Source organism: Oncorhynchus keta, chromosome 19 (genome assembly GCF_023373465.1).
Source record: "Oncorhynchus keta strain PuntledgeMale-10-30-2019 chromosome 19, Oket_V2, whole genome shotgun sequence".
NCBI lineage: Eukaryota > Metazoa > Chordata > Actinopteri > Salmoniformes > Salmonidae > Oncorhynchus > Oncorhynchus keta.
The window spans coordinates 55,461,887-55,488,554 of NC_068439.1; the positions used below are offsets into that span (position 1 = coordinate 55,461,887).

At 43.7% G+C, this 26,668-nt stretch overlaps 1 protein-coding gene across 2 annotated transcripts in view; it reads left to right on the forward strand.

The window, feature by feature from the left end:
- Positions 1–25,258, forward strand: part of LOC118398510 (centrosomal protein of 128 kDa-like) — a 38,691-nt gene extending 13,433 nt beyond the window's left edge. For both annotated transcript variants that reach the window (XM_035793904.2, XM_035793905.2), the window contains exons 14-25: positions 511–825; positions 2,801–3,127; positions 4,670–4,834; positions 6,007–6,183; positions 10,268–10,327; positions 10,514–10,706; positions 15,767–15,816; positions 16,556–16,579; positions 21,232–21,309; positions 22,618–22,731; positions 23,699–23,807; positions 24,091–25,258. In XM_035793904.2, the coding sequence (XP_035649797.1) occupies positions 511–825; positions 2,801–3,127; positions 4,670–4,834; positions 6,007–6,183; positions 10,268–10,327; positions 10,514–10,706; positions 15,767–15,816; positions 16,556–16,579; positions 21,232–21,309; positions 22,618–22,731; positions 23,699–23,807; positions 24,091–24,221 (1,743 nt within the window). In that variant the 3' untranslated portion in view covers positions 24,222–25,258. The remainder of the gene's footprint in view (positions 1–510; positions 826–2,800; positions 3,128–4,669; positions 4,835–6,006; positions 6,184–10,267; positions 10,328–10,513; positions 10,707–15,766; positions 15,817–16,555; positions 16,580–21,231; positions 21,310–22,617; positions 22,732–23,698; positions 23,808–24,090) is intronic.
- The last annotated feature ends 1,410 nt before the right edge of the window (positions 25,259–26,668 follow it).

The following is a 26,668-nucleotide window of genomic DNA, read 5'->3' on the forward strand; positions in this document are numbered from 1 at the left end:
CACTCTGTTTTTTTTCCTGCGCTATGAGTCACCTCAAAACTCTCTCCCCAGCAGCAGCTGACTGACTGACTGACTGACTCACACCTGGCTCGCTCTCTACGTGACAAGAATGAATACCCTGAATAATTTCTCCTCTTAATAAATTAGGAGGCAGAGAATGAAGTGCTCAATTAACTGATTAGGAGTGGCGCTCTGAGCTGGGAGAAAGCCTTGCAGACAGTCTCTCAGACAGCAGATTAGACAGTGGGGTGATTTGTAAGAGTTGGATCAGAGACAGAAAGGCGAACCAATCTTTCTTAAACAGACCGGGGCTAGGCCTATAGCCTTAATACAAATCTGAGCTGAGCGACAGCTTTACACTATCTACGATGAAGCTGGTGTTTGCACTTTAAATACATTGTCCTCTTCACTTCTCCCCCTTCGTTTTGTCTTACTCTCATCCCCCTCTTCCGCTCTTATTTTCCCCTATCCTCCTTTTTCACCTCTCTCCTCCCTCTCCTCTCCCCCCAGGCGTGTAAGGAGAGAGAGCTGTCCCAGGCCCAGCTGAAAGCCTTCTCCCAGCAGACTGAAGGGGTGCGCAGGGAGCTAGCGGAGGTGCTGGGGCGTCTGGCTCGGAGCGAGGAAGAGGTGCTCCGGAAAGACGTGGAGCTGTCGGAGACACGGGCACGTCACCTGGGCCTAGAGCAGGAAGTGAGGGAGGCCTCCATAGCCCTGGAGGAGGAGGCCCAGCGGCAGTCTGTCCTGAAGGTTAGGCTGAGAGAGGAGAACCGGAGTCTGGAGGAGAGGGCTGAGGCCGTGGCCCGACGCAGCCAGAGAGACCAGGAGGTAGGCTACTTCATAGCAGAGTCTGAAAGGGCACCCTATTCCCTAATATACAGTTGAAGTCGGAGGTTTACATACACCTTACCCAAATACATTTAAACTCACTTTTTCACAATTCCTGACATTTAATCCCAGTAAATATTTTCTGTTTTAGGTCAGTTAGGATCACCACTTTATTTTAAGAATGTGAAATGTCAGAATAATAGTTAAGACAATTATTTATTTCAGATTTTATTTTTTTCATCACATTCCCAGTGGGTCAGAAGTTTACATACACTCAATTAGTATTTGGTAGCATTGCCTTTAAATGGTTTTAACCTGGGTCAAATGTTTTGGGTAGCCTTCCACAAGCTTCCCACAATAAGTTGGGTGAATTGTGGCCCATTCCTCCTGACAGAGCTGGTGTAACTGAGTCAGGTTTGTAGGCTTCCTTGCTCGCACACGCTTTTTCAGTTCCGCCCACACATTTTCTATGGGATTGAGGTCAGGCCTTTGTGATGGCCACTCCAGTACCATGACTTTGTTTTCCTTAAGCCATTTTGCCACAACTTTGGCTGTATGCTTGGGGTCATTGTCCATTTGGAAGACCCATTTGTGACCAAGCTTTAACTTCCTGACTGATGTCTTGAGATGTTGCTTCAATATATCCACATCATTTTCCATCCTCATGATGGCATCTATTCTGTAAAGTGCACCAGTCCCTCCTGAAGCAAAGCACCCCCACAACATGATGCTGCCACCCACTTGCTTCACAGTTGGGGTGGTGTTCTTCGGCTTGCAAGCCTCCCCCTTTTTCCTCCAAATATTTTTTATTTATTTATTTTACCTTTATTTAACTAGGCAAGTCAGTTAAGAACAAATTCTTATTTTGAATGACGGCCTAGGAACAGTGGGTTAACTGCCTGTTCAGGGGCAGAATGACAGATTTGTACCTTGTCAGCTCGGGGGTTTGAACTTGCAACCTTCCGGTTACTAGTCCAACGCTCTAACCACTAGGCTACCCTGCCAAATATAACGATGGTCATTATGGCCAAACAGTTCTATTTTTGTTTCATCAGACCAGAGGACATTTCTCCAAAAGGTACGGTCTTTGTCCCCATGTGCAGTTGCAAACGTAGTCTGTCTTTTTTATGGTGGTTTTGGAGCAGTGGCTTCTTCCTTGCTGAGCGGCCTTTCAGGTTATGTCGATATAGGACTCGTTTTTACTGTGGATGAAGATACTTTTGTACCTGTTTCCTCCAGCATCTTCACAAGGTCCTTTGCTGTTGTTCTGGGATTGATTTGCACTTTTCGCACCTAGATACGTTAATCTCTAGAGAACGCGTCTCCTTCCTGAGCGGTATGACGGCTGCGTGGTCCCATGGTGTTTATACTTATAGATGAACGTGGTACCTGCAGGCGTTTGGAAATTGCTCCCAAAGGATGAACCAGACTTGTGGAGGTCTACTATTTTTTTTTCTGAGGTCTTGGCTGATTTCTTTAGATTTTCCCATGATGTCATGCAAAGAGGCACTGAGTTTGAAGGTAGGCCTTGAAGTACATCCACAGGTACACCTCCAATTGACTCAAATGATGTCAATTAGCCTATCAGAAGCTTGTAAAGCCATGAAATCATTTTCTGGAATTTTCCGAGCTGTTTTGAAGGCACAGTCAAGTGTATGTCAACTTCTGACCCACTGGAATTGTGATACAGTGAATTATAAGTGAAATAATCTGTCTGTAAACAGACAGTTGTTACTTGTGTCATGCACAAATTAGATGTCCTAACCGATTTGCCAAAACTAGTTTGTTAACAAGAAATTTGTGGAGTGGGTGAAAAACGAGTTTTAATGACTCCAACCTAAGTGTATGTAAACCTCCGACTTCAACTGTATTGAACTGCTTTTGCCCAGGGCCTAGACATGAAAACTTTGGGCTTTGTATGAATTAATATATGAAATATAAAAGAACTAAGCATAAAGTGACTTTCATTTCTAAGGAGTTACATAGCCTCCAGACAGCCATGAAGGAGTTAACCTCCGCCCGTGCCCAGCTCACCACCCGTCTAGCTGAGGAGGCGGCGCTCAGGACGGAGCTCCAGAGGAGTGGGGCGGAGGGGGCAGTGCGGCTGGCCGCAGCCCAGGAGCTGAGGGCTTCCCTGGGGCAGCAGCTGGAGCTGGAGAGGGAGGTGCACCAGAGGGAGCTGGCCAGTCTCAGAGCCACTGTGCAGAACGGCAGGACCAAGCAGGATAGAGACATACAGGAGACACTACGACTCTGTATGAAGGAGAGGAATGAGATGGAGCATCACCTCAAGGAGATGAAGGTAGCCCGGGGCTAGGTGATTTTAGCCCGGGGCTAAGTGAGTGTTCACACTTGCAAATTGTAAAGTGAGCTAGCACCAACCTTAACCCACGGCTAGCTGCTCCGGAGCAGAGTTGGCACCGACTTTCCAGGGTTAGCCCCAGAAACACGTTGCCAAAATAGCCCGTATGAAACGGTGTCAAGAACAGCCTAGAATGCTTTTACTGTTCATTCACTTAATTGATATATGCTCGTGATGTCTGCATGTTATTTTGATAAGTAAACTCATATCATTTTAATCCTTCCAACTAACACTACAAACTCTACAGCTGGAACGGCAGCAAACGCTCCATTTTCCTCCGTTATAGCTTTTCTATTGACATTTTAATTGCATGTTACCATGATAATAATATTGTCACATGATTCAGCCTGGATCATGCACAGCATTCTCTGTACGGGGCGAGATTGATTTTCAAAAGAGAGCAAGGTTTATACAAACCGTCACTGTTAGAAATCAAATGCTAGACCAATGTCTGTTAGCCCAGGGCTTTGGAATACAAGTGTGAATCCTTGTATCCTCCAGGGTTAAAGCTTTGCCCAGGGTTAACAAATGCTTGTGTAAACACAGGCTAAGCTAGCCCAGGGCCGGTCTAACCTGGGGCTAAGAACAATGAAGTGTAGACTAGTCCTCACAGTTCGTGTATCGTATATTCTCCACTGCTTGTTATTATCTTTATAATAGGTGTGGATATTTTATCCCCTTGTAATTAATATTAATTAATTACAGGGGCTAAAATCTGTCGTTCTGCCCCTGAACAAGGCAGTTAAGCCACTGTTCCTAGGCCGTCATTGAAAATAAGAATTTGTTATTAACTGACTTGCCTAGTTAAATAAAGGTAAAATAAATATTTCTCCCTTGTAATTAACCTTGGTGGAACTTGATTCTTCAAAAAATATTTGAACAACGTCAAGGTAACCCAACTGTAAAGTTAGATAATTGTTATCTGGCATTGATCCCGATGAAGTGGGAATTTCTTAGGAAAATTCAGTTTTTCTTTAATGTCATTTCAATTTCCTCCTCTTTGCCTATCCATGCAGTCCCAGACCTCACACGCCCAGTGCTTTGAGCCCGGGTGAATCTAGGACAGTAGGTTCCTACAGGCTAGTGGTGGATAGGAAGGCCTGAATATTTACCCTCTGCTTCGCCCCTTCCCTTCAGTGTGACTAGCTCATCAAGGCAGCTAGGCAAATAGGGGCTTGAACCCCCTATTTCAGGGTCCTGTTCGTTCCATACTTGGTGCATCGGTACCACTTGCCGTGCGGTGCCAGAGAGAACAGCCTATGACTTGGGTGGCTGGAGTCTTTCCCTTCCTTCTCTGAGCTCATGTTCACAATCCTCCATCTTCCTTCTTCACTTCCTAAAAACACTGGAATAAAACGTCCAAGGTCGCTCCCCTCAGACCTTCTCCTGTGTTTTTTAAAAGGTTGGAGAGGGTTTCCAATTTTAACCCATTTTATTTATTATTTCATTTTTTGTAACATGTTTTGCGCATCCTCCCTGCAGGCGGATGCCGCGTCGGACAAGGAGCTGGTGAGGGCTCTGCGTGTGAAGCTGGACAGGATGAAGACTGAGTGTGACCGGATGACAGAGGAGCTGAGCGAAGGAGAGGAGCAATGCTCACACCTCCGCAGGAAATACCAGCTACTCAAGCAGGAGCTGGACGACAAGGTGAGCCCCAAATGGTTTTCCCCAAAGACGTAGATAGAAGACAGTAGGTAGTTGTTTGGCCACAGATCAAGGATCAGCTTAATGCTGGGCTTGAACAAACGCCTTCACAGCCTATATGACCACAGACAGTTTTACTTACAGTACTAAAGAAGATCATTGTATTTATCTAAGTAACTAAAGGCCTGCTGGCTCAGTATCCACTGAGTGGCCTAGTTCCTATTAACGTTACACACACAGACACTTAAAAATCTGGACCCCTACAAATCAGCTGGGCTAGACAATCTGGACCCTCTCTTTCTAAAAATTAGCAACCCCTATTACTAGCCTGTTCAACCTCTCTTTCGTATCATCTGAGATCCCTATAGATAGGAAAGCTGCTGCGGTCATCCCCCTCTTGAAAGGGGGAGACACCCTAGACCCAAACTGTTACAGACCCATATCTATCCTACCCTGCCTTTCTAAAGTCTTCGAAAGCCAAGTAAACAAACAGATCATCGACCATTTTGAATCCCACCGTACCTTCTCCGCTATGCAATCTTCTGCAGATCTATCACTCCAGTGTTTAATTGCTAAATTGTCATTATTTTCCCACTACGGCCTATTTATTACCTTACCTCCCTAATCTTACTATATTTGCACACACTGTATATAGATTTTTCTATTGTGTTATTGACTATGTTTGTTTATTCCATGTGTAACTCTGTATTGTTTGTGTCACACTGCTTTGCTTTATCTTGCCCAGGTCGCAGTTGCAAATGAGAACTTGTTCTCAACTAGCCTACCTGTTTAAATAAAGGTGAAATAAAAACTAACTGATCCACACACAGCCTCCCTCTCCCCTGGCCGGTTAGTTTACATTGACATATTGATTAATGTATCTCCATAGAGACCCAGAGAGTATTGACTCTGTATGGGGAGGTGGAGCTGACACTGGAACGTTTCAAGTGGAGAGTGAGGTCCGATGTTCACGGTTGTCTCTGTCCATCCGTCCGACTGTTTTTCTCTGGGGTCTCTTCTGTTGTGATGTTGGAAATGGAAGCTTGGCCAAACGTCCATTGTTGCATTGTCCTCCACATAGAGGAAGATCAAGCCGTAATAACCACAGTTGTAAACTTGAGTCACCTCTCTCTCTGTCTCGCTCTCGTTCTCTCTCTCCTTCTTCCGGCCTCCAGGTGAAGTGCATTGTTCAGGGAGAGGAGCGGAGGCGTGGGTCAGAGGAGGCTGTAGCGACACTAGAGGACAGACTGTCTCGTCTGGACACTGAACAGGAGTCCATCCTCAGTTCTGTAGCAGAGGAGATAGATGCTGCCTGCAGAGCACTGTTCAAGGACTCCCAGGACAAACTCAAGGTAAACACACACCATCAACTATTCCCAATAGGCACACACTCATACACACCTGTACCTATTCCGTACTCACACCCCTACACACCCAAACGTGTTCCATACACACATACTATTGCCTACTCATCCTTTGTTATTCCAAACACACACATTCACATTCTTCTTTATCTAATACATGCACTCCTACACACCCTTGCCTACTCCTCACACACACTTTAACACACCCATACCTATTCCTCACACACACCATTACCTATTCCTCACACACACTTTAATACACCCATACCTATTCCTCACACACACTTTAACACAACCTTACCTATTCCTCACACACTCCTATTCCTCACACACACTTTAACACCCATCAGAAAAGCGGCACATTCACTTAATTGACATATGCTCGCGATGCCTGCACGTTATTTTGATAAGTAAACTCATACCATTTAATCCTTCCAACTAAAGCTGGAACCGCAGCAAATGCTCCATTTTCCTCCGTTATCAAATCACATTTTGTCACATGCGCCGAATACAACAGGTGCAGACCTTACAGTGAAATGCTTACTTACAAGCCCTTATCCAACAATGCAGTTTTAAGAACAATACCCCCCCAAAAATAAAAGTAACAAATAAATAAAGAGCAGCAGTAAAATAACAATAGTGGGGCTATATACAGGGGGTACCGGTACAGAGTCAATGTGCGGGGGCACCGATGTCGAGGTAATTGAGGTAATATGTACATGTAGGTAGAGTTATTATAGTGACTATGCATAGATAATAACAGAGAGTAGCAGCAGTGTAAAAGAGGGGGGTGCAAATAGTCTGGGTAGTCATTTGATTAGTGTTCAGGAGTCTTATGGCTTGGGGGTAGAAGCTGTTTAGAAACCTTTTGGATCTAGACTTGGCGCTCCGGTACCGCTTGCCGTGTGGTAGCTGAGAGAACAGGCTATGACTAGGGTGGCTGGAGTCTTTGACAATTTTGGGCCTTCCTCTGACACTGCCTGGTATAGAGGTCCTGGATGGCAGGAAGCTTGGCCCCAGTGATGTAGTGGAACGTACGCACTACCCTCTGTAGTGCCTTGCGGTCGGAGGCAGAGCAGTTGCCATACCAGGCAGTGATGCAACCTGTCAGGATAATCTCTATGGTGCAGCTGTAGAACCTTTTGAGGATTTCAGGACCCATGCCAAATCTTTTCAGTCTCCAGAAGGAGAATAGGTTTTCTCGTGCCCTCTTCACGACTGTCTTGGTGTGATTGGACCTTGGACGGCAGGTAGCCTAGTGGTTAGAGCGTTGGGCCAGTAACCGAAAGGTTGCTGGATTGAATCCCTGAGCTGACAAGGGAAAAAATCTGTCGTTCTGCCCCTGAACAAGGCAGTTAACCCACTGTTCCCCGGTAGGCCGTCATTGTAAATAAGAATTTGTTCTTCACTGACTTGCCTAGTTAAATAAAAGTTGAATTAAATAAAATAAATAAATAAATGTTAGTTTGTTGGTGATGTGGACACCAAGGAACTTGAAGCTCTCAACCTGCTCCACCTCAGCCCCGTCAGTGAGAATGGGGGCGTGTTCGGTCTTTCTTTTCCTGTAGTCCACAGTCATCTCCTTTGTCTTGATCACGTTGAGGGAGAGGTTGTTGTCCTTGCACTACACGGTCAGGTCTCTGTCCTCCTCCCTATAGGCTGTCTCATTGTTGTCGATCTGGCCTACCACTGTTGTGTCGTTGGCAAACTTAATGATGGTTTTGGAGTCGTGCCTGGCCTTGCAGTCATGAGTGAACAGGGAGTACAGGAGGGGGCTGAACACGCACTCTTGAGAGGCCCCCGTGTTGAGGATCAGCATGGCGGATGTGTTGTTACCTACCCTTACCACCTGGAGGCGGCCCGTCAGGAAGTCCAGGATCCAGTTGCAGAGGGAGGTGTTTAGTCCCAGGGTCCTTAGCTTGTTGATGAGCTTTGAGGGCACTATGGTGTTGAACACTGAGCTGTAGTCAATGAATAGCATTCTCACATAGGTGTTCCTTTTGTCCAGGTGGGAAAGGGCAGTGTGGAGTGCAATAGAGATTGCATCTCTGGATCTGTTGGGGCGGTATGCAAATTGGAGTAGGTCTAGGGTTTCTGGGATAATGGTGTTGATGTGAGCCATGATCAGCCTTTCAAAGCACTTCATGAGTACAGACATGAGTGCTACGGATCGGTAGTCATTTACGCAGGTTACCATGGTATTCTTGGGCACAGGCACTATGGTGGTCTGCTTTAAACAAGTTGATATTACAGACTCGGACAGGGAGAGGTTGAAAATGTCAGTGAAGACACTTGCCAGTTGGTCAGCGCATGCTCGGAGTACACGTCCTGGTAATCCATCTGGCCCTGCGGCCTTCTGAATGTAGACCTATTTAAAGGTCTTACTTACATCGGCTGCGGAGAGCGTGATCACACAGTCTTCCGGAACAGCTGATACTCTCATGCATGTTTCAGTGTTATTTGCTTCGAAGCGAGCATAGAAGTAATCTAGCTTGTCTGGTAGGCTTGTGTCTGATAGGCTCGTGTCATGGCTTTTCTATTGACATTTAATTGCATGTTACCATGCCTATTGTATGTAACACCCTCACCTATTTCTCACACACTTTAACATACCCTCACCTATCCTTCACACACTTGAACACACCCTCACCTATCCCTCACACACTTGAACACACCCTCACCTATCCCTCACACACTTTAACACACCCTCACATATTCCTCATACACTTTAAACCCATACCGGTGTTGTTAGAGAGGTGTAAAGATAAAGATTTCTATTGGGTCGACAGGCAGGTATTTACTCTGCTGATGTGAATAGTGTAGGAGAGAGAATCGTGCTACCAGACAGACACACACATCAGCAGAAGAGACTGCCTAGTGTAGCCTGTTTGCCAGACAGCCTGTGGATAAGACAACTCACAGCACAGGAGTAGCCCAACCAAGAATAGCTCATACTGTAATGATTAGAGTGACTCAGAGGTCTATCTACATTAGATGATTTGCAATAATCTGTATTCATTCACAGAGTGAAGAGTGAGTTGGTAGCATGTGTTTTTGTTTGTAGTCCAAAACACAAAAGGCCTTTAAATGTCCCAGTCTCTTAGCGCAATACAAAATATTCCCACAAACCCTGTTCCCCCTCCGATGAGTTTAACGAACCCAGTTAGCCCTCTTTGCTCCAGCATATAGATTTTCCAATATGCACCGAGGCGAGTCGGCCTAATGCAATGTTCATCTGTAATTTGTCATGTTATAAAGGAGTCAAACAGTGTCAAGGATTTGGGCTAATGAGGGGGATCATTAAAGTTAAAGGTTAGAGAGGAACAAGCGGCATTAAGCTGCCTTTCATCAACTATTACATAACTATAACACCTCCTTCATCTGACCCCTCTCCACCTTCTTCCTATTTTTCATTCCTTCTCCCCCTCCTCATCTTCTTCCCCCTCCTCCTCCTCTCTACTCCCCCTCTTCTCTCTCTTTCTGGAGGAGTTTTGAACAAGCAGCTGTTTATGGAGGCAGTATGCATCTCACACCCTGCTCCGACATCACTGCTCTGCTGCCTGTTCCGTCTTTCTTTCATTTCACCTGGGTGCTGTCTGTCAAACAGAGCTTTTTACTCCTCCTATATATCAGCCTCCCAACATTACAAACCGGGCTTTTGATCGCTAAAGGGTACAGGGAGAGGAATGGGCAGGTTGCTACCTCTGTACATGATCACACACTTTCACACAGTTGTAGACGCACGTACGCACATGCAGGAAAGCAAGCACACACACACACACCGCCTGTTATGCCCAACTCTGTCTGCCACTGCTGACCCACGCAGAGACGCAGGCTGTGTTGACAGCAGAAGGGTATGTCAGGGGAGCAAATGGTTTCTTTTTTTATGTGACAGTCAGAGAAGGTTGTGTGTCTCTCCCAACTGTGTGTGTGATGTTGCTGGAAATGGCCATTTATAGCTCCCACTCACCGTTCTGAGGAGGTAGGAGCGGTTTAGGGCTCTGGGATTTCTACTCCTTCCAATCTTGATGGTTTCCAAACTTCTAGAACTAACTGTCTTTGTTATGTCTAGGCCATATCCCTCAATCCTGGACTCCAGAAAGACCCTCATCGTTGGTTGGCTGAGACTAAGGTACACTACATTATCCATCTTTTATGGAGATACTTTCAAAGCATTGACCCACCTGTCGCTATTGGGAGAAACTGACAATTCATCAGGTTTTTTTCGGGTGTGAATGTGAGAGACTGAGAAGCAACCTGCGTGTGTGACATTGTGGGTATGACTGCATTATGAAATGTGTGTGTGTGTGTGTTCCAGACCAAGCTGCGTTGGCTATGTGAGGAGGTGTCTGTCCATGAGGCCAGAGGGAGAAAGCTGCGTCGGCAGGTCCAGCAGGACAGAGAACAGCTGAAAGGACTGAGACAGAGCAGAGACTCTGAAAGACAGGCCCTGCTACAGAGACTGGACCAGCAGGAGAAACTACTCCACTCCATCAGCACAGAGAAGAAAGGTAGGGCTGGATCCGATTCATTGATTGATTCATTGATTGAGGGCCAACTTCTAAAGCTCCCATACATCAGTTTAAGAGCTGCAATATGGGCTCATTCAGGCCTTTTCTGTTCCATCTAGACAGTTGCTAATGAATTGTCCGACATGTAGCAAGCCTCATTATGGTTGTGTTTCTATCTGCTCGAGTGTCCTTGTTTTTGTCTATAGTTCTTAATTTGTGTTCATTTCTGCAAATGCACTTGGTTTGTTCCTCTCTTCCTCCCACACATTCACATCCACACAGGGAAGCTCTTCTCTCTCTCCCAGTTTCTAAACTAAACTCTTGATAATGAGTTAGAGAAGGGGGACCCAGCAGAGCAGGTTTCATCACAACAACCAGGGGAACCTCCGTCTAATTCTGAGCTCCCTCCTCCCTCTGTCTGTCCATCCGTCAGTCTGTGTAAAACAAAGACCTACGGTAATCAACCAGTCTCTCTCATGCAGACGTGCTGTGCTGCTCTGGCTGGAACAGCTTGGCATTGTGTAGTGGGTGTGGGAGGGGGAGGGGGGAGGGGGAGGGGGGGGCTCGATACAGTTACGAATCGCTATGTTATTTTGGACAATATTATATCAATACTTCAATATTTTGTTTTTGCTAGGTAGTGTTAACTAGTGCTAATCGACTGTATCTGCGCAAAAACTCTGGTCATTTTCATCGTACAGCTACTTTGTTCTCCATCTTCTATTTAAATAGGTAGATAGTCTAGCGGTTAAGAGCGTTGGGCCAGTTATCAAAAGGTTGCTGGTTCGAATCCCCGAGCCGACTGGAGCCCCGTTTCCACTGGCACTTAGAATTAGGGCCAAATTCGAGCTGGTTCAAGGGAAACCAGGGCCAGCGCAGCCCGGTTTCACAACTATCTTGATTAGAATTCTGGTTGGTGACGCCATTACTATGCAACCACCAGCGGATGACTGCTGGATGCTAACAGGTTTAGCTAGGTCGTCTGGGCTTGTGGCTGTTAGCAAGAACATGGGCAAGCAGTACTGCAGTAGTCAGATATTACACGAATTACCACCATAACATGATCCTTGATTAATTTTTGTGCTACACAATAAACGTATGTATGACAACAGCCAGCCCTCTAATGGTAGCTACCTAACGTTAGCTAGCAAATCAGCTTGAAACAAGCTCGCTAGCTAGCAGGAATTATAGCTGGCCAGGTCGTATTGAAAGGCTATCTAGCTAGCGACATATCAAACCTGTCTTCTAGTTCGCTTGGTTAGCTAGCGAGCTAATAAGCAACGCCTTGCCAGCAAGGTAGTAATTAAGATAGCTAGCCTTTTATGATTGCGACGACGTTTAGCTAGCTAGCTAATGTTAGCAAGCTAAATACGTGGCTCCGAGTCTCTGGCAATGGTTGGAGTTTGGGTTAACGTTAATTACAGCATGGTGAGGGTGAATTACATTAATCAACATCTTGCTAGCTAGCAACATTAGCGAAGCCAGGCTTTTTCTGTTCCATCTAGACGGTTGCTAATGAATTGTCCGACATGTACCAAGCCTCATTATGGTTGTGTTCTATCTGCTCGAGTGTCCTTGTTTTTGTCTGTGTAGTTCTTAATTTGTGTTCATTTCTGAAAATGCATAACAGTCACATATTGGGTACCTAGCAACATGCCATAATTTCACATTTCTGGAGGCAGTGGAAGCGCAATTTGAGCTAGCCCACGAAGCTGACTTTCAAGTGCCAATGGAAACGGAGCTTGGGTGTAAATTATGTCGTTGTGCCCTTGAGCAAGGCACTTAATCCTAATTGCTCCTGTAAGTCACTCTTGATAATAGCATCTGCTAAATGCCTAAAATGTAAATAGCGAGCCAACATGTTTTCATCATTTTTATTTCCCTGAATAATCAAAACTTAATTTTCTCATGCTCTCTCTTGTCTCGCTGCAGCAGACATATAGTGAGCAATATGTTTGGAATATCAAATCACAATAAAATCGCTGTATTGAATAGCAGTAGATATAGAATCGTGAGAAGCACAATATATATCGTATTGGCACCCAAGTATCATGATAATATCGTGTCGTGAGGTCCCTGGCAATTCCCAGCCATTACATTGTGAATCCTAGACACCATAGTAATTTGTATTTATTTAACTTTTATTTAACTAGGAAAGTCAGTTAAGAACACATTCTTATTTACAATGATGCTGTCTAACCCCCAACTCTTCCTTCCCCTCGGGAAAGAGGATGGTAGCTGTATATTGTAACGACCCTGGGTTTATAAGCGCGGAAATCGACTCTGCCGCTCGAGCATGCTTTTGCGGCACAGTCGATAGACTGCCGGACCTCGGGCTCGAAGGTCGAGGGTTCGAGACCTGCTCCCTGCTAATTCATTACAATATCTTTGGCGCGATTTGGTACAAAACATCAGAAAACTAAATTGGACCATCTGGAAATGTTCTGTCTCATTAGGAACGAACAGCAACACATCTTAGATGTATTTGTTCTATCTAGATATACAGTTCACTGGGTGCACTCCTCATGTCTTTGATCATCGTAACTTACTTCAGAAGTTTTCAGAGGAAGTTTTTGGTTGCTGACAGTTGCTGCCAGTGCCAGTGTACTTTTCTCCCTCTTACTTTTCAATTGGTTAAGTTCAGGTCAGCCAACTTAAAGGCCCAGTGCAGTCAAAAACTACGTTTTCCTGTGCTTTATATTAGAGGTCGACCGACTATGATTTTTCAACACCGATACCGATTATTGGAGGACCAAAAAAAGACGATCAGAATAATTGTCCGATTTTAAAACATTTTTTTTTTTAAAACATGTATTTGTAATAATGACAATTACAACAATACTGAATGAACACTTATTTTAACTTAATATAATACATCAATAAAATCAATTTAGCCTCAAATAAATAAAGAAACAATTTGGTTTAAATAATGCAAAAACAAAGTGTTGTAAAAGTGCAATATGTGCCATGTAAGATAGCTAACGTTTAAGTTCCTTGCTCATAACATGAGAACATATGAAAGCTGGTGGTTCCTTTTAACATCAATATTCCCAGGTAAGAAGTTTTAGGTTGTAGTTTATTATAGGAATTATAGGACTATTTCCCTCTATACGATTTGTATTTCATATACCTTTGACTATTGGATGTTCTTATAGGCACTTTAGTATTGCCAGTGTAACAGTATAGCTTCCGTCCCTCTCCTCGCTCCTCCCTGGGCTCGAACCATGAACACATCGACAGCCGCCACCCTCGAAGCAGCGTTACCCATGAAGAGAAATGGGAACAGCTACTCCAAGTCTCAGAGCGAGTGACGTTTGAAACGCTATTAGTGCACACCCACTAACTAGCTAGCCATTAGCTAGCTGAATAATTTTGCACGCCCAATTTTTCAGTTTTTGATTTGTTAAAAAAGTTTGAAATATCCAATAAATGTCGTTCCACTTCATGATTGTGTCCCACTTGTTCTTGATTCTCCACAAAAAAATACAGTTTTATATCTTTATGTTTGAAGCCTGAAATGTGGCAAAAGGTCGCAAAGTTCAAGGGGGCCGAATCCTTTCGCAAGGCACTGTACATATGAGATGAGTAATGTAGGGTATGTAAACATCAAAGTGGTATTGTTTAAAGTGGCTAGTGATACATTTATTACATAAAGATGGCAAGATGCAGTAGATGAAAATTACAGGCCTCTCTGATCTTTTTAAGTGGGAGAACTTGCACAATTGGTGGCTGACTAAATACTTTTATGCCCCACTGTATTTACACACTGAGGTTGGAATAATATTGTGAAAATGATGATAATGCCCTTTTAGTGTAAGAGCTGTTTAAAAAGACTTTGAAATAAGTTAATAGACCGATAAGAGTTCCAAACTTCTCTGCCAATAGCTAATAATTTTCAGTTTTCCCTTCTCCACTCAAGCCACTCCCAGACAGTCCTAGTCTTGTTTCAGAAATTGCTCTTTGCTAAGAAGATTTTTGAAAACCATCACAGTTGACATTGAGATAAAAACGTCTGCCTTGGAACTTTTGCCTTCTTAAACACTGCTGTGGTACCTTTCAGAGGAACTTTTGCCTTCTTAAACACTGCTGTGGTACCTTTCAGAGGAACTTTTGCCTTCTTAAACACTGCTGTGGTACCTTTCAGAGGAACTTTTGCCTTCTTAAACACTGCTGTGGTACCTTTCAGAGGAACTTTTGCCTTCTTAAACACTGCTGTGGTACCTTTCAGAGGAACTTTTGCCTTCTTAAACACTGCTGTGGTACCTTTCAGAGGAACTTTTGCCTTCTTAAACACTGCTGTGGTACCTTTCAGAGGAACTTTTGCCTTCTTAAACACTGCTGTGGTACCTTTCAGAGGAACTCTTTCTCTTGCGTAAGGTCTAACTTTTAACACCTGCCTATTTACTAAAACACAGTCTGTGGTAGCTTTTGGATTATAGTTATTGCCTCAGCAACTGACTTCCACACGTTAAGATTAAACGGAGAGAGACTGAGTGAGCGAGAGAAGGCAGTTTGGCAGTCTGACTTTCTCTCTCACGTCATGTGGCACGTCGTCTTCAGACCCGTTTAGACTGCCAGAGTCTCGCTGGTGCCATCTGGAGATTGGCAAGTGGATCAGTGGCTGCTTGGGTATTCCTGAGGTGGCGGCATGGGGTTCCGGCTGGGTGGGCACGTGGTGGAGTGTGTGTGAGTGTGAGTGACAGAGGTGGGCAGGGACAGAGGGACGAGGGTAGAAAGCAGTCATCCAATGCCTAGTGATTGAATATTGAATGTGTGAGCTGGGAGCAGCCTCCTCTCCCAGCCCAGCCTGCTCAGCTCTCAGCTCAGCAAGACAGCAGACAGCAGGGAGTGGGAGACCAATGAGCAGCAATCACAGCAATCTATTTGATTTGACCAAGTTTAGGGAGGTGTTGAGACTGACAGCAAGGTTGTTCAGAATAGGAAAAGTTTCATAGCCACTGATAGCATGGCTAGTCAAGGTGTTAAGGCTGTGGGTCCCAAATGCCTCTATGTGAATATTATATTACATGGTAATTATTCATGTGCTTGTCTCTTTAAAGAACTCCTGGAGAAGACTCGGAGGAAGGAAAATGAGATGAGAAGTCTTCAGGTGAGCCAGAAACCCATGTTGGCCTTGCTCCTCTGTCTGAACAATGCAGCCTGCTGTCCAGGGCCACAACACACAGACTCACCCTCAGACAGAGTACCCTGTTATAGTACTAGTACTGCCTCCCCTCTCTCTTCTATTAAACATCACTACACACCATCCCCAATCCAGCTATAACGTCCTAAACCCCATGGCAGTTCTGTCCAGTCACACAGTGTGTTTTCCATTTTCTCCTCAAAGTGGTGTGTGTGTGTACTGGGGCCCATCTGTGTATGTACGTGTGTGTACTGGGGCCCATCTGTGTCTGTATGTGTGTGTGCACCTGCTATGATTAATCAGTCCCCTCTGACCCAGCCAGGCCTTTAATTAAGAAGAATGAGGAGTCGAGTTCAACCACACACTGCTGCCACCCAACAGCCAGCGCAGTCACAGGACGGGGGGAGGAGGGAGGGAGGGAATCTAGCAGGTGTGGGGATGGATGAGTGACAGGCCGATAAGATGCATCGCATCACTTATGCATCATTAGAGAACCAACATCACTCAGGAGCCAGATGAGAGGGAGGAGAGAGAGGAGCGTGTTCTCCACAGCTTCTTCTGTTCCGTCCCCTGTTGCTTGTTTATTGGCAATACACACGCCGTGCTGACTCACTGTTTAGTGGTTGAAGCTTTGACACGCTTTCAGTCACTCATACACGTCTCTTGGTCATTAAACAATAAGTAATTGTGGTTCTTGTCTTCACAGGATCGTATCTTGGATCTGGAGATGGTAAGATTTAATTGTTTATACACTAGATGACCAAAAGTAGGTGGACAGCTGCTCGCCGAACATCTCATTCCAAAATCGTGGGCATTAATATGGAGTTGGTCCCCCCTATGCTGTTATAACAGCCTCCACTCTTATGGGAAGGCTTTCCACTAGATGTTGGAACATTGCTGCGGGGACTTGCTTTCATTCAGCCACAGGCATTATTGAGGTCAGACACTGATGTTGGATGATTAGGCCTGGATCGTAGTCGGCTTTCCAAGTCCTCCCAAAGCTGTTCGATGGGGTTGAGGTCAGGGCTCTGTGCAGGCCAGTCAAATTCTTCCACACCGATCTCGACCAACCATTTCTGTAGGGACCTCGCTTTATGCATGGGGCATTGTCATGCTGAAACAGAAAAGGACCTTTCCCAAACTGTTGCCACAAATTGGAAGCACAGAATTGTTTAAAATGTAATTTTATGCTGTAGCATTAAGATTTCCCTTCACGAGAACTAAGTGGCCTTTTACGTACCATGAAAAACAGCCCCAGACCATTATTCCTCTTCCACCAAACTTGACAGTTGGCACTATGCATTGGGGCAGGTAGCATTCTCCTGGCGTCGGCCAACGCAGATTCGTCCGTTGGACTGCCAGATGGTGAAGCGCGATTCATTACTCCACAGAACGCGTTTCCACTACTCCAGAGTCCAATAGCGGCGAGTTTACACGACTCCAGCTGACACTTGGCATTGCGCATGGTAATCTTTGGCCTGTGTGTGACTGCTCGGCCATGGAAACCAATTTTTTGATGCTGACTTTGCTTCCAGACTCAGTTTGGAACTCTAGTAAGTGTTGCACTACACTTCAGCACCCGGCGGTCCCGTTCTGTGAACTTGTGTGGCCTACCACTTCGCAGCTGAGCCGTTGTTGCTCCTAGACTTTTCCACTTCACAATAACAGCACTTACAGTTGACCGGGACAGCTCTTGCAAGGCAGAAATTTGATGAACTGACTTGTTGGAAAGGTGGCATCCTATGACAGTGCCACGTTGAAAGTCAGTGAGCTCTTCAGTAAGGCCATTCTACTGAGTGTGTTACCTTCAACATAGCCAACAAAACGTATTAACAGATATATGGCTTCCCTCTTGATAGCTTAATGGACTCAAACTAGAGAAGGTTATTTGTGAACTCTGACTCCTAAGTTGAAGATGGTAAATTGTTAGTGATTGTTTTTATAGAAGCGCTGAGCATCATTCAATCCCCATAAAGCTAACATGATCAGGTATATGTAAGGACCATTAGACACTGACTAGGGTTCACTGACTCAACAGCAAACATTGACCCCAGGCAGGAGAATGTAAACACCCCACTCAAACATCCTTTATCACCCGCTCACGACAACCCAAACCGACAGACACATTCGTTAGGGATATCGAAAGGCCGTATTGACCTAAGAGTATTTATGGGCTGTGGGGCTGTGAAGCTATGAAGCGATCTGTGTTCTCTCTCTATCCATCACAATTGTGTGTCGCGGCCAGCGGCCTCGACTTCAATTAGCTTTAATAAAAAACCCTGCGAAGCCCATCCATTCAGATTATTCCTGCTTACTGCTACACCACTGTGGCACAGGGTATCGACCTGTGTGTGTATGTACAGTGCATTTGGAAAGTATTCAGACCCCTTTTCCACATTTTGTTAACATTTTAGCCTTATTCTAAAACGGATGAAATAAAAATGGTTCCTCATCAATCTACACACAATACCCCATAATGACAAACAGAAAACAGGTTTTTAGATTTTTTTTGCAAATGTATTTTTAAAAAACAGAATACCTTATTTACATAAGCAGTTAACCCACTTTTCGTAGGCCGTCATTGAAAATAATAATTTGTTCTTCACTGACTTGCCTAGTTAAATAAAGGTAAAATAAATCAAATAAACACCTGTCTATATATATATATATATATATATATAAGGTCTCACAATTGACAGTGCATGTTAGAGCCAAACCCTGATGAGAAGAACGCGAGAAACTCCCCAAATACACTTGCAGCCAAGCTTGTAGCGCCATACCCAAGACGACTCCAGGCTGCAATCACTGCCAAAGGTGCTTTAGCAAAGTACTGAGGAAAGGGTCTGAATACTTATGTAAATTAAATATTTCCTTTTTTTTTTTAAATATACATTTGCATAAATTTCTCAACTAGTATTTGCTTTGTCATTGCGGGGTATTGTGTGTAGATTGATGAGGGGAAAAGACTACTTAATCAATTTAGAATAAGGCAGTAACGTAACAAAATGTAGAAAAAGTCAAGGGGTCTGAATACTTTCCGAATGCACTCTACAGCATGTGTGCGCATACCGTAGCTGTTTCATCAGGCAGTGAGCGGGGTTTCACGTTTACATTACTACCGCGGCGATCAGCGGAGCAGTCTGTGTAATGTTCTCCAACAGCCCCCCGGCTCTTTAATGTCACAAAAACATACAGGCCGAGTCCCAAATGGCACCCGACTCTCTACATAGTGTACTACATGTCAAAAGTAGTGTACTATATAGGGGATAGTGTGTCATTTGGGACGAAGCCGCAGTCTGAATAGAATGGAATTACAATACAGACCTGTCTGTCTAATATGATGTGGCAATAATAATACAACCCTAGATGACAATTGCTTTTTGTTTTGTCTTCGTATAACGGATTGTCAGTGGAGCTACTTCGAATGTCATCTTGCAAATGCTGTCTATCTGTAGACATATACCTTCAAAGAATTCATACCCCTTGACTTATTCCACATTTTGTTGTGTTACAGCCTGAATTTAAAATGGATTCATTACATTTTTTTTTTAAATCACCCATATACACACAAATACCAAATCATGGCAATATGAAAACATGTTTTTGGAACAAATTGATGGAAAATGAAATGCGTAGCTATTCACACCCCTGAGTCAAACTTTGTAGAAGCACCTTTGGCAGCGATTACAGCTGTCAGAGTCTTTCTGTGTAAGTCTCTTAAGAGCTTTCCACAGCTAGATTGTGCAACATTTTGCCTATTATTCTTTTCAAGATTCTGCAAGCTCTGTCCAAATTGGTTGTTGATCATTGCTAGACAACCATTTTCAGGTCTTACCATAGATTTATATTATTAGATTTAAGTCAAAACTGCCACTCAGGAACATTCATTGTCTTCTTGGTAAGCAACTCCAGTGTAGATTTGGCCTTGTGTTTTAGATTCTTGTCATGTGTCTGGTGGAAAGCAGACTGAACCAGGTTTTCCTCTAGGATTTTGCCTGTGCTTAGCTCCATTCCGTTTATTTTTATCTTGAAAAACTCCCCAGTCCTTAACGATTACAAGCATACTCATGAAATGATGCAGCCACCACAATGTTTGAAAATATGGAGAGTCGTACTCATTCATGTTTTGGATTTGCCACAAACATAACACAGGACAAAAGGTTCATTGCTTTGCCACATGTTTTACAGTATTACTTTAGTTCCTTGTTACAAACATGATGCATGTTTTGTAATATTATTTATTCTGTACAGGCTTCCTTTTCACTCTGTCATTTAGGTTATCATTGTGGAGTAACTACAATGTTGTTGATCCATCCTCAGTTTTCTCCTATCACTGCCATTAAACTCAAACTGTTTTAATGTCACCATTGGCCTCATGGGGAAAATTTTGAGCAGTTTCCTTCATCTGGCAACTGAGTTAGGGAGGATGCCTGTATCTTTGTAGTGACTGGGTGTATTGATACACCATCCAAAGTGTAATTAAAAACTTCACCATGCTCCATGGGATATTCAATATCTGCTATTTATTTTTACCCATCTACCAGTAGGTTCCCTTTGTGAGGCATTGGAAAGCCTCCCTGGTATTTGTATGTGTGGGGTACAGAGATGAGGTAGTCATTCAAAAATCATGTTAAACACTATTATTGCACACAGAGTGAGTCCATGCAACTTATTATGTGACTTGTTAAGCACATAGTAACTCCTGAACTTATTTAGACTTGCCAGAACAAAGGGGTTGAATACTTATTGACTCAAGACATTTCAGCTTTTCATTTTTAATTCATTTGTAAAAATATCCCAAAAACATAATTCCACTTTGACATTATGGGATATTATGTGTAGGCCAGTGACGAAACATCTCAATTTAATCCATGTTAAATTCAGGCTGTAACACAACAACGTGTGGAAAAAGTCAAGGGATGTGAATCCTTTCTGAAGCCACAGTGCATGTACTGTGTCGGAAATATATACCAGCACACTGCACTTTCCTAGTATCACGAGTTCATTTAAGCCCACTTCTAGCAGCCTACTGCCGTGCCCACTTATAGCAGCCTACTGCCGTGCCCACTTCTAGCAGCCTACTGCCGTGCCCACTTCTAGCAGCCTACTGCCGTGCCCACTTCTAGCAGCCTACTGCCGTGCCCACTTATAGCAGCCTACTGCCGTGCTCACTTCTAGCAGCCTACTGCCGTGCCCACTTTTAGCAGCCTACTGCCGTGCCCACTTATAGCAGCCTACTTTTTTAGGACATTGTGTGACAATACAATAAAGCCTTTTGAATTGACATGAATAGTAGTTGGATACAGCACCTTGCTGTGTTGTATTGTGGGTAAAGCTAATGTGCAGTATTATTAACCTCCTTGTATTCCTTTATCTATTCAGAGCACCAGGCTGGCGGTGGATCACCTGGAGTCAGTCCCTGAGAAGCTGTGTCTCCTGGACAACTTCAAAGACCTGGAGGTGAGGCTCACTGAGGAGACCTGGGATGTACTGAATATATGGGTTGTTCCACGAAATGAGGGCCTTTTGGGGAGACCTGGGATGTACTGAATATATGGGTTGTTCCATGAAATGAGGGTCTTTTACATCCCTTTTAATATTTTAAGTAGAAATTGTGCACAAATATTGCATTTTAAAGTTTGTTATATTAAATGAAGTGCCCTTTAATATAGACCACATGGAAAATTCCATAAATCTCATATGAAGAAAAGACTCGCTAAAATGACAAAATTCTGCATTTTGACATGTCCCTCTGTGACTTCTAAGAAGATTTTAACCAACTTCACCCCAACATTTCTCCCAATTTTCCACCACCATTGTAAAGCCCTAATTATTTTCTTGCTTTGAAAAAGTCATTTCTGAAGATTATTATTTATTTGTGATTTATTTTAAGGTAAATAAATCATCAGGATTTTGAAGCCCTTTATCTTCTTACCCAGATTCAGATGAACTTGTGGATACCATTATCCTTCACACTGGACACAGAGACATACAAATGGTGTCCATGAGTTCATCTGACTCTAGGGAAGTAGATAAAGGGCTTCATTGCCAAAATCCCGATGTAATCCCTTCGAGGTTAACCCTGTTACGTGAACTGAACTCTCATTTTAATATGGTGAAACTATTCCTCTTGAAGTATTTTTTTCTCTCCCAAAAAGAGACATTGAACACCTCATAGTGAAATCATAGTGTAAAAGCAGGTGAACTGGTTCTATTCTTTTTGGCCATTTTCTCCTGTTTTGTGGTGAGAAACTGAGCGGGTCAAGCATAACACGTCAACCCTGTTACCCATAGATAGACACGCTAGAATTTTGTTTTAGCAATTTACATTTCATTGTGAAGCTTACATTCAATTGCCGCCTCCCTGTTGCACACAACAAGCTTCCATGGCTGATTTTAAAATGTAGTCATCAACCCTATCAGGACTTATTCGGCACTTATTATAGTCATTCTTTTATTTAACCTCTTGAGATGAGGGGAAAAAAAGTGTTTTTTTGTTTATGACTGAATGTTAAAATGAGGTGAAATCAAACTTTTCCACCAAGTTCGACGACTCAAACGGCATCTAATTGTCTAGAAGGGAGACCTGCGGCCTGGGTCTCTCTATGTGTTTGATCTCTTCTGAATCTTAATGACACCAACCTAGGTGTCTCTCTAACCTGATCCTAGATCTGTGCAACTTCAACTCCAAACCGGTTTTGTGATGAGTTCCATTTCGTGCCTGGTTTGTGTAGTGATTGACTATCTCCATGTTGTTTATGTATATAGGAGTCTCAGCGGCAGAAGGAGGTGGTGGAACAACGTTACATTAAATACAAAGAGATCGTTGGAGTCCTGCAGCACCAGCTGGATGAGTCCAAACGACAGATACAGGAGTGCAGGGTACTTGACTACATTACCCACAGTGCACTCTATGTATATGTTACATCAAATATCAGCTTTATGATACCTAGAAGCCCAAAACGAGACTTTGCCACTCTGCAATTTCAAGAGTACTTTGTACTCTTACTCCCAGAGCCATCCAGCCTATGACACCTTCTGAGTACACTGGTGTATCGTTGGTCCACAACTGGTATTTGCATTGAATATGAATATTCCAAGCCAATGTTGGCAAACATAACTGACAGAGTGAGACGGAGGGTAGTAACTTCCAATCAGTCCTAATCATCATATTTATCTTCTCAAGCGGCCAACAGAGAAACATCATTGCATTGTTGACAGCAGATTGCCATCAGTGTGTCTATTCCGCCCGCACAGCACACACACACAGTCACACACACACACACACACACACACACACACACACACACACACACACACACACACACACACAAACACAGCAGCCACATCGAAGCCACTTCTTAAAGTGCATTAATCTGTCAGACGACTCTGCTGCGACGCCAAACGACTCCCGTGTTGATCCATAAGTGCTGATTGCATTAGTGCCTAATAGCACGGCACCCACCAGGAGTTCATTTAAAGAAAGTAGAATAAAGAAAAGTCTTCATCTACTTAGCTTTCACTTTGATTGCAGTTAGGGGCAATCTGTTTCAGTACAGAATGCTGATAGTGTCCGTTCTCATTTAACGCTGGTCCTGGGGACCCACAGGATGAACACAGACCGGAGCTTTTTTGCAGCCCAGCATTTTACCACCTGATCAACTAATCAAAAGCTCGAAGACGAGTTGCTTAGTTTAATCCGTCGTGCTGGACTGGAACAAAACCCCGGTCGCCCTGTTGGCTCACCCAGGACAAAGACTGAAAGAGCACTGCTTGGAATACATTTCACATAAGGTTGGATGTTATGCCAGTTTGCAGTGTGTGTACTCAAGACTGTACCCTCTTCCAGGATAACAGGTTGGACGCTACAACGCAGAGCATTCGATTGACTGCTCTCTCCTCCTCCATAAGAGGCCCTAGCTCTCTCCTCACCAGCTCCATGCTCACTGACCCCACGTGTGAGTACACAGCCGCAATGTTCACCACTCGTCTCCTCTCGAAGAGTGCAATGATTGTGATGTGTGGTTGTTTTACCTACTTCAGCCGACTGTGCTGATTGTAAGCGCGCCTGCTATATCACTCAGATGTCTCAATGTGAAGAAGCTCTGTGAAGAAGCATTGTGATAAAAGGCCCTAAAACATGTTCCTTTTTTTTTTTTTTTCAACAAAAAATGTAAAACATGACTCTTAATAGGTTGTGCTCAGTGTTGTAACTCCTCCCTTTCTCCCTGTGGTCCTTAGCTCCACACAAACACCTGGCCTCTCCAGACTGCACCCTGGACTATGGCCGTTCTCTGAACCGCCAAGCCTCTCCTGCTGTCAACGGGGCCCACCCTCACTCCATCTCCGACCACCGCAACAGTAACACATAGTGCCCACCATCAGGGATTCACACTGGTTACATGCATGTATTCATCTACAAGCTTTTCATTATAGAGTTGGATAGAGGGCTCACACGGAAGTGCGTTTTAACAGGGGTATAGAGGCGATTATAGCAAAGATAGTGGTGGGCCCTCTTTTTAACTCTATGCCTTACTTGACAGTACAATCGACCCCCATCTCTATGCAGTACTGTGGTTGCAAAGCATCACCACAACAGTCTTCCGTCAATACCTCAACCAAAAAACAGCCAACCCTTCCCAAGCTGCGTGACTAGCAGCCAACCCTTCCCAAGCTGCGTGACTAGCAGCCAACCTAGAAAACAGCTAGCGTGAAGCCGAGCATACACACTAAGTGCGATTGTGATAAGAAAAGCAGGGTCAAACCTAGTGGAAGGTTCATAGCACATAGCGTGGGGTATCTTATAAAAGAACCACCAAATTTAGCACTGTGAAAGACGATTGCAGCTTTCTTTATAAACTGATATTTATGAAGATTTTCCATGGAATGTTACTTTGTGCAAAGAAAGCAGGCACAGCTTAAAGAAGACATGAAGTTTGACTGAAAATAGATAGAAAAACCAGCCATAAAGCCAACGTAGGTCAACATTCCAACAGGTCATACTAACGTTCCATTTGTATACGTATTTCAACACTCTGAAAAACACCGTTTAAAGCCCCAATGTTTACCTTTTTGTGACAGGTTTTGTACTCTGCTGTTATCATGCCAATGTGTTTCATCTGAACAGATTAGATGTGATGATTATATTTATGCTGACATTCTGTGAAAGTTGTGCTGCCTTTCTAACTTCATGTAGCCTATGCGTTAACAATATATTATTATTCTTTTCAACAAGACTTGACAAGTCACAAGTTTGTTTTTATGTGTTCAGTGTTTTTACCACTACTCTCTTCTTTTTATTATTTGTGAAGAAGAAAAATGCCAATAAGCACAATATATGTATATTTTTATGAAATGTAGACAAGAATATATGCAATAAACAAATCTCCACAGATCTGTAAGAATCGTTTCCCCTGAGCCCTGGTCTCATCCATTTCAAAATGAAGTGTTGTTTCCTTAGGCTCCTAAGTCTCTATGGTATGTCAATCACTGTCGCCTTGGTCCATCTGTTGAGAAAATGACTCGTAGCATGAGCTTATGTTTGGAGGTTTATATGGCCACTCCAGCCTTATTTCAGCTTCAATTTACATTTACCAAATGCATCTGTACTTCAGAAGAGCCGATACATATCTGCTGTACAGTGACAACGAGTCGCTAGAAAATTCCGTGTCCTTTCAATTTCGAGTTATTGTATTAATGTCCTATGTTCTGCACATAAGATTTCACACCTCGGACCACATGTAGCTATGCTGTCTCTTTCCCTCAGGGACTTTCGTAGCAGCCTCATCCTCAGCCTTTCAAAGCTGAATTACTGTACTTTCATATATTGCAGTCTCTCTAAACTTCACTGATGAATATCTTTGTCGATCAAAAGTTCTCTACGGTGCCTTAGGAAAGTATTCAGACCTTCTTGACTTTTCCCACATTTTGTTACTGTTACAGCCTTGTTTTAAGATATAATCAATTGTTTTTTCCCCTCAATCTACACACAATACCCTATAATGACAAAGCAAAAACAGCTTTTTAGAAATGTGTGCAAATGTATTACAAATAAAAATCTGAAATACCACATTTACATACAGTACCAGTCAAAGGTTTGGACACATCTACTCATTCAAGGGTTTTTCTTTATTTTCACTATTTCTACATTGTAGAATAATAGTGAAGACATCAAAACCATGAAATAACACATGGAATCATGTAGTAACCAAAAACAAATCAAAATCTATTTTATATTTGAGATTCTTCAAAGTAGCCACCCTTTGCTTTGATGACAGCTTTGCACACTCTTGGCATCCTCTCAACCAGCTTCACCTGGAATGTTTTCCAGACAGTCTTGAAGGAGTTCCAACATATGCTTAGCACTTAGCTGCTTTTCCTTCACTCCAACTCATCCCAAACCATCTCAATTGGGTTGAGGTTGGGTGATTGTGGAGGCCAGGTCATCTGATGCAGCACTTTCCTTCTTGGTCAAATAGCCCTTACCCAGCCCAGAGGTGTGTTGGATCATTGTCTTGTTGAAAAACAAATTATAGTCCCACTAAGCGCAAACCAGATTGGATGGCGTATCACTGCAGAATGCAGTAGTAGCCATGCTGGTTAAGTGTGCCTTGAAATCCAAATAAATCACTGACAGTGTCACCAGCAAAGCACCATCACCCCTCTTCCTCCGTGCTTCAGGGTGGGAACCACACATGTGGAGATCATCCGTTCACCTACTCTGCATCTCACAAAGACAGCGGTTGGAACCAAAAATATCACATTCGGACTCATCAGAGCAGGTTTCATCAAGGATATCTCTGTACTTTGCGCCGTTCAT